General features: G+C 39.2%; 1 protein-coding gene across 1 annotated transcript; it reads left to right on the forward strand.

The window, feature by feature from the left end:
• Nucleotides 1–859: 859 nt before the first annotated feature.
• On the forward strand, nucleotides 860–2,158 carry LOC120351707. Its single transcript, XM_039429820.1, has one exon. The coding sequence runs from the start codon at nucleotides 1,065–1,067 to the stop codon at nucleotides 1,506–1,508; it is 444 nt and encodes a 147-aa protein (XP_039285754.1). The 5' UTR covers nucleotides 860–1,064; the 3' UTR covers nucleotides 1,509–2,158.
• Nucleotides 2,159–9,015: the final 6,857 nt, after the last annotated feature.

A 9,015-nucleotide genomic window follows, 5' to 3' on the forward strand; every position in this document is an offset into this window, starting at 1 on the left:
TTTCAAATATTATTGTACAGAAATTGACAATAAATACCTTATAAATCCAATAAATTATCTATAAGTTTAGAAACTGGAGGGATTACATGAAAAGGACAGAAATAATGATTAATGATGTAAAAATTTAAAAGAAAAAACAATAGTATCAGAAAAAAAAAATCTCAAAACCTCAATTATCCAGGTCACTATGGTAGACTGGGTAAATAAAAATTTTTTTTTATTTCCAACAGTTTTGTCAATAATTCCACTCCAAATCCATATAATTATCAAAAAAAGGATGAAGGATAAGAGGATTAACAGAAAACAGTGAAATAATAATTATTATTGAGAAAAAAAAAACAAAATAAAATAGAAACAAAAACCTTACAAGTTTATTAGTATAGGTTGCTATGGTGATCTAGGCTAATTGAAAAAATGTCAATAATTTTGCAAATATTCTAAGAAATAATCAATAAAACTTACAAATATTATTCGAATCATAGTCCTTAATGTTCTTGGAAGGCAAAACAAGTAGAAGGACACTCAATCATAAAAATTATCCTTAAAAAATTATTCAATTGAAAAATTTTTTTCACAGCACTCAAGTAGATGTTTACTCCATGAGATCTCAGTTGCTTGAGAATACAATGTTTTTATTACAGTTCTGATATTATAAATATTGAAATTAACACAATAGTATAAAGAAAAACATTACCACAATAAATGAAAATTCAATGTAATAAGTGATATTTGAAAATGTTCAATATTCAATTCTTCTGAAACTAGAATGCTATGCTTGCAAACAATGGCACAAGAATGATAAATGGTGGTAGGGAAGCGATAGTTCTTTACAAAGATCTGTACATATTCAAATCTCTAATTTCAGCTAACATAGAGTCATAACAAAGAGAGTCATAGTTACTCCCGCCGTTTACCCGCGCTTGCTTGAATTTCTTCACGTTGACATTCAGAGCACTGGGCAGAAATCACATTGCGTAAACACTCAGCTAGAGCCATCGCAATGCTTTGCTTTAATTAGACAGTCGGATTCTCCCAGTCCGTGCCAGTTCTGAGTTGACCGTTAAATGGTGGCCGAAGGTGAATTCTGCTGGTTGACACACAGACAAGTCTGTATGCAACTGTCAACAGACCCCCGCAGCAAGGCCGATCCGTGGGAGGCCAAGGCGCAGGACCGAGCTCGAATCCTGGATCACACCGAAGTGCTTTCCATTCCTCGTGCTCAGGCCAGGCTCGTTGGCGCTGACCCACATCCCGACCTAGCCCGACACACCCCGATCCTCAGAGCCAATCCTTGTCCCGAAGTTACGGATCCAATTTGCCGACTTCCCTTACCTACATTATTCTATCGACTAGAGGCTCTTAACCTTGGAGACCTGCTGCGGATATGGGTACGATCTGGCGCGACTTCCGCGTGGCCCTCACCTGGATTTTCAAGGTCCGGGGGGAAGTCCGGACACTGCCGCAACTGCAGTGCTCTTCGCATTCCAAACCCTATCTCCCTGCTATAGGATTCCAGGGTACTCGAACGCTTATAAAGAAAAGAAAACTCTTTCCAGACTTCCCGCCGGCGTCTCCAGGCCAGTTTGGGTTACCCCGACGAGCGCTCGCAAGCAAGTGCCCGCAAAGATGCGGTTACGCAGCCAGGTTCCGGAATAGGAACCGGATTCCCTTTTGCCCAAAAGGAGCTGTTCAGTCGATACTGCGAGCTACAAGAGCTACAAGCAAGAACACGACAAGCACAGTCTGTGGTCTATGATTGTATGTTTGCAGCAGCATAAGAGTCGCGAGCTACTAGGAGCTACAAGCGAGGCAATTATGTGCACGCATGCATATTGTCAAGCCACCCATCGTCATCGGATTTCTCCTAGGGCTCAGGGTCGACTGACTCTTGTGCAACGGCTGTTCACAAGAAACCCTTCTCCACGTCAGTCCTCCAGGCCCTCGCTAGAGTATTTGCTACTACCACCAAGATCTGCACCAACGGCGGCTCCAGGCAGGCTCTCGCCCTGACCCTTCTGCGCTCACCGTCGCGACCCTCTTACTCGTCAAGACTTAACGGCAGCTACGGAGACCGCAGCTGCCCACTGTGCCGTTGACGGCCCGGTATAAGCACGACGCTAGAGCGCCATCCATTTTCAGGGCTAGTTGCTTCGGCAGGTGAGTTGTTACACACTCCTTAGTGGATTTCGACTTCCATGGCCACCGTCCTGCTGTCTTAAGCAACCAACGCCTTTCATGGTTTCCCATGAGCGTCGATTCGGGCGCTTTAACCGGGCGTTTGGTTCATCCCACAGCGCCAGTTCTGCTTACCAAAATTGGCCCAATTTTTATAATGTTTGTGTCAGTGATCCCTAATAATGATAGATTTTTAACAGTCTTACTTGGAAGACCTCCCCTAGCGCCAAAAACAAGAGGTAAAACTTCCACATTATTCACTCCAAATTTTGATTTAACAGATTCAGAAATTTGTAGATATTTTTCTTTTTTCTCTCGAAAGGCTTCTGTTAGGAAATTATCTTGTTCAAATCTGACGGTGACATCTATAATGAGGCTCCTGCCTGGTGTTTTGATGACCAGGTCAGGTCTCAAGAGGCCACTATCAGACTTGAACAATTCTTCTTTTGCCACTACAAATCCAGAGTTTAACATTAATTTTTCAACTTCATCAACTATAAAATTGTGCCTTGATAACCTGGCTCCTTTTCCAAAGGGGAATTCTCCTAAAACATGACCGAGTGATTCAATTTTGTGGTGACAATGTCTACATAAAGGATCAACTGTAGCATCAACTCTGGACATACATTCATTAAGCGGAAATACATTTGACCTCATTTTCAACAGGTCTATTTCTTCTCCCGGATACAAAATACTATCTAACAGCCAACAATTGCTAAGTTTATCATTTTTGAAACATTTAACACCCCTACCTTGGGTAGTCTGGGATTCCCATGAAGAATGATCTTTATTTTCAAATTTGTCTTTTTCCCTGATTTAATTATGCTATTTAAAGCGGCAATGTTTTCAAAACGGCCATTTCCTTTCATGAGTCCCTTCTGCGCTGTATTTAAATTTACCATCTTGCGTAACCAGCGATCCAAACAACCACTGTAAAGCCTACTCAGAAGGTTGCCGACAGTGATAGGTCTCCAATTTGTAGTTAAGTCTTTACCCTCTTTAGGGATAAAGGTGGTATAGTTGAGGGACCATTGATTTGAATAAAACTGGTGAAAAATTAGAACATTGAATAGGGCCGAAATATTTTCATAGTTGGTGGGATTTTTGAGGATTAATTCTTGCTTAATACCATCAGGGCCAGCAGCACCATTTGGTTTCATTCGTTTCAAATATGTTCTAATTTCTCTGTTTGATATGAAATTAATATTAACTGGTGGACTAGGACCAATTTGGAAATCAAAGGACGATCTACTTTCTTTATTCCACAGATCATTATAAATTTCACAAATTTCAAAACGCGGCGGAGCTCGTTAGGAATATCAAGAAGATTTTCCATTTGGTTTTTCCTGCATAGGTCAGCAAGTCGGTTAGGACATTTCCGATACATTTCTTGGGTATTGGCATATCTTTTTCTTTTGGAACTTTTATTATTATGAGAGGAATGTCTACTATAAAAATTTTGTGATTTTTTCTTTGAAGTTTCATTGGCATTATTTAAAATTTCATCAGTTACTTTATTGACTAATTCCGAAATTGTTTCCTCAGATAAAATTTCATTATTATCCCACTTGCTAAACAACCATTTGCAGATGTCAGATTTATGTTTGGTGTCAAGCCAGCTGTCCTTAACTGAATCACACCAAGAGCCCTGAGGTTGAGTTATAACATTAACAATAGCCTGTTCAGAAGTAGGGGAATTATCAAGAATAGATTTGTCATTAAAATTTTCATGAATAGATGGAGTGGAGTTTGCTAGAATCAATTTATTTTGATTTTTTAATTGTCTCACTTTTTCTCGCAATTGAACTTTTGATTTCATTGGGAGGAGTGACGAAAGATCGTTCACATAATCAAACATAGTTGTTCTCGTTTGAAAAAAGTTCAACAAGATTTTAATTTCTGAAGCAGACCAAACTGATAATTTAGCGCCCCGGTTGGAAGGGTTATTAGTGGCAGCTAAAAGTGTTCGTTCTAAAATTCTTTCACTGGGATGTTTGTGCCGTTTATGTTGGGATAATCCAATTTTTGTTGCAAAATTGTTGTTACAAATAGTACAATTAAAATTTAATAAAATATTTGGAGTGGAAGGATTGCATTTGGGTATATGACAGAAGGCCGCATGCGGCTTAGGGAATTTTTCATTGCATTTATTACACTCAAAATAAACATCAATATCAGTGTGCATATTTTTGTGGTGAAGAGAAAGTGCATTAGCTTTTTGGAAAAAAATGTTGCAAAGTTTACAGATATTTTCGATCAGAGGAATTGAATACGAAATTGATTTTGCAAGGGTCATAATAGAAAAAAGAATAAAATAAAACAAATGATATACTAAATTAATATTTAGTCCTTGAAGCTAGGGACTGCACTGCGAATTTATAGCTCGGACACTCCCTGGACATTACATGATGGGACGATGACCTTCCCGCTCTAATACAATTCGCGCAGAAGAGTTTGCAGAAGAGGTGCAATCCTTAGTAATATGACCTTCCTTTCCACATTTTTTGCAGACAGATTTTGTTAATCTACAAAACTTGACCGTGTGGCCAAACGCCAAACACTTTAGACAGCGAGCTGGCTCAAGCCAGTCAGAGACTTTGCATGCCTTCCATTCCAAGAACAGACGGCCTTTATTTATGATATTATCTCTTATTTTACCGTTACATTCAATTATATAGTGGAATCCATTTTTACTTCAATTTTCAAATTTCCTGATAATTTTCAGTGAGGATGGTCCTTGAAATTGTTCTTTTTCAGTATCGTCAAAATTTTGGCTGAATATTAAATTGGCCAAATTATCCTCTTTAACCTCAAGTGAGACATCAAAAATTTTTATACGAGGTTGTAGGCCAATAGGCCTACTGGCTTGAAGGCCTACTTCCTCCAAACGCTTGTCTGAAAGAATTTTCTCCGCCTGTTCTTTAGAATGAAAGGTCAATGCAAGTCCCTTCTTTGAAACCAGTCTTTTTTACGTATAATTTGAAAACCATCATCAGATGGTTTAATCATTTTTTGTAAAGTGTCTTCTGTCTGCTTACTAGACCAGTCATTCTCAATGGAAATACTAGGTGTAACTAGAACTACTTTTGATAGATCGTCAGTGTTGACTTCAATTCCTTCAACCTTTTTTCCATTGACTTGTCGAACCACAGTCGAATAACTCTTTTGTTGGGATGACTTCTCACTATTAACCAAAGCAGAGATGTTCTTCACTATATTTGTTTCTACAGAACCCGCTTTTTTACATATTTTGTCGTCCAATTTCAAGATTTCGGAGTTCAAATGACTACTAATTTTCTCGTTCAATTTTTCTTGTAAGTCATTATTTTTGGATGCAATGAAGTCTTTTATCTTTCGTGTTTCTTTTTCCAGATTATTATCCATTTTGGTATTCAGCTCACTTTTTACAATCTCACGTACATTTTCTCTTACACCAACAACAAGATCGCTCATCAGGGTACAAATACTCTCTCCAGAACTGCTCATCAGATTTTCGTAATATTTCTTTAACTCCATTTTACTTGATTCTTTGATATTAATAATATCACCTCGTACTGCTACTGAGAATTCTTTTAGTTCCTCACTAAATTTGTCTGTATATTCAACTAATTGTGATTGCATTTGCTTCAGACAGCATTGTTTGAAATCGTGCATCTCTGTTGCGAGTTTAAGCATTGTTGTATTAACATCTCCATTGTTTTCTCTATCAATTAGAAGTGAATTTTGTCGTTTTATTGTGGAACATAGGATATTCGTGGTATTTTTCAATATTCTGAGTGACTCATCTATATCAGACCTTGACTGTTTTGATAGGGTTTTAGTACCTTTTGTTAAGTGCAACAGAGCGTTCTCGACCACTAACTGGATATTACTCTCAATAGTATCAGTATTTATAGCTACACTCTTTTCAAGATCATTAGAAGTTAATGATTTCAATTCCTCTTTAGCAATAGTTGACAGGTAGGTAAGATTATCAATACTGTTGGATGTATCTGCCATTTCAGCATCAGACATTGTGAAAAAAACTTGAAACAATAAAAAGAACAATAAAAAGTTGCAACTGAGATAAACAAATAACAATTTATTTTATCTATACTTTCCTCCTCTTCTTTCTCTCCAAAAACGTTTGAAAAGTCTTGTTTTGCCAACCCAATTAGGGTGGAAATGAAATAGAACACAGAGTAAAATTAAACTGTTTAAACAAGGGAGAAAAATTAGAAAAAGAACAAGATATGAACAATATAGAGTAGGGCAAGGAAAAATTCCATAAAATAAACAATAAAATAACAAATTCCTAATGTAATTGAAAGAGGCCCCTTGAATTAGGAGGATAACAAAAAGGTAATTGATAAATCTCGAGAATTATTAAATGTTGATAGAATAACTGATGGCTAAAAAAAAAACTAATCTCAAGATTCTCCAGATATTATTGTATAAAAAATTATCAATAAATAACTCATAAAATCATTAAATGTAGATATTATTGCACAAAAGATGATCAATAAATAAATCTCGAGAATTATTAAATGTTGGTAGAACAACTGATGGATAAAAAAAACTAATCTCAAGATTTCCAGATATTATTGTACAAAAGATTGACAATAAATAGCTTATAAAACCATTAATTCATCTAAAAAAATATTAGAGACTGGAGGGATGACAAAAAAAAGGACCAAAATACTAATTAATGATGTAAGAGAATAATAAAAAAAAACAGTACCAGAAAAAAAAACCTCAAAAATTTGTTTACCCAGGTTACTATGGTAGACTGGGTAAATGAAATTTTTAACAGTTTAGTCAATAATATCACTTCAAATCCATAAAATCATCAAAAAAAGGACTAAGGATAAGATGATTAACAGGAAACATCAAAATAATAATTATTATTGAGAAAAAAAACGAGATAAAACAGAAACAAATACCCTATAAGCTTATTTGTATGGGTTGCTATGGTGATCTAGGCTAATTGAAAAATGTCAATAAATTTGCAATTATTTCCAGAAATAATTAATAAAACTCACAAAAATTGTTCAATTCATGGTTCTTAATGTTCCTGGGTGACAAAACAAGTTGAAGAAACATTCAATCATAAAAGTTATACTTAAAAAATTATTCAAATTGAAAAATTTTCACAGCACTCACTAGTTGATGTTGACTGTAGAAGATCTCAGTTGCAACTAAGAGAGTCATAGTTACTCCCGCCGTTTACCCGCGCTTGCTTGAATTTCTTCACGTTGACATTCAGAGCACTGGGCAGAAATCACATTGCGTAAACACTCAGCTAGAGCCATCGCAATGCTTTGCTTTAATTAGACAGTCGGATTCTCCAAGTCCGTGCCAGTTCTGAGTTGACCGTTAAATGGTGGCCGAAGGTGAATTCTGCTGGTTGACACACAGACAAGTCTGTATGCAACTGTCAACAGACCCCCGCAGCAAGGCCGATCTGTGGGAGGCCAAGGCGCAGGACCGAGCTTGAATCCTGGATCACACCGAAGTGCTTTCCATTCCTCGTGCTCAGGCCAGGCTCGTTGGCGCTGACCCACATCCCGACCTAGCCCGACACACCCCGATCCTCAGAGCCAATCGTTGTCCCGAAGTAACGGATCCAATTTGCCGACTTCCCTTACCTACATTATTCTATCGACTAGAGGCTCTTAACCTTGGAGACCTGCTGCGGATATGGGTACGATCTGGCGCGACTTCCGCGTGGCCCTCACCTGGATTTTCAAGGTCCGGGGGGAAAGTCCGGACACTGCCGCAACTGCAGTGCTCTTCGCATTCCAAACCCTATCTCCCTGCTATAGGATTCCAGGGTACTTAAACGCTTATAAAGAAAAGAAAACTCTTTCCAGACTTCCCGCCGGCGTCTCCAGGCCAGTTTGGGTTACCCCGATGAGCGCTCGCAAGCAAGTGCCCACAAAGATGCGGTTACGCAGCCAGGTTCCGGAATAGGAACCGGATTCCCTTTTGCCCAAAAGGAGCTGTTCAGTCGATACTGCGAGCTACAAGAGCTACAAGCAAGAACACGACAAGCACAGTCTGTGGTCTATGATTGTATGTTTGCAGCAGCATAAGAGTCGTGAGCTTCTAGGTGCTACAAGCGAGGCAATTATGTGCACGCATGCATATTGTCAAGCCACCCATCGTCATCGGATTTCTCCTAGGGCTCAGGGTCGACTGACTCTTGTGCAACGGCTGTTCACAAGAAACCCTTCTCCACGTCAGTCCTCCAGGCCCTCGTTAGAGTATTTGCTACTACCACCAAGATCTGCACCAACGGCGGCTCCAGGCAGGCTCTCGCCCTGACCCTTCTGCGCTCACCGTCGCGACCCTCTCACTCGTCAAGACTTAACGGCAGCTATGGAGACCGCAGCTGCCCACTGTGCCGTTGACGGCCCGGTATAAGCACGACGCTAGAGCGCCATCCATTTTCAGGGCTAGTTGCTTCGGCAGGTGAGTTGTTACACACTCCTTAGCGGATTCCGACTTCCATGGCCACCATCCTGCTGTCTTAAGCAACCAACGCCTTTCATGGTTTCCCATGAGCATCGATTAGGGCACTTTAACCGGGTGTTTGGTTCATCCCACAGCGCCAGTTCTGCTTACTAAAATTGGCCCACTTGGCACTCAGATCCATTAGAAGTTGTGCAGAACACAATTCTAGCTCTCCGGCCTCATCTTACGAGCAGGCCGGAGATCTCACACATTTAAAGTTTGAGAATAGGTTGAGGTCGTTTCGGCCCCAAGGCCTCTAATCATTCACTTTACCGCATGAGACTCAGAGTCTTGAGCGCCAGCTATCCTGAGGGAAACTTCAGAGGGAACCAGCTACTAGATGGT

The sequence above is a fragment of the Nilaparvata lugens genome, chromosome 5 (assembly GCF_014356525.2).
Source record: "Nilaparvata lugens isolate BPH chromosome 5, ASM1435652v1, whole genome shotgun sequence".
Classification (NCBI taxonomy): Eukaryota; Metazoa; Arthropoda; class Insecta; order Hemiptera; family Delphacidae; genus Nilaparvata; species Nilaparvata lugens.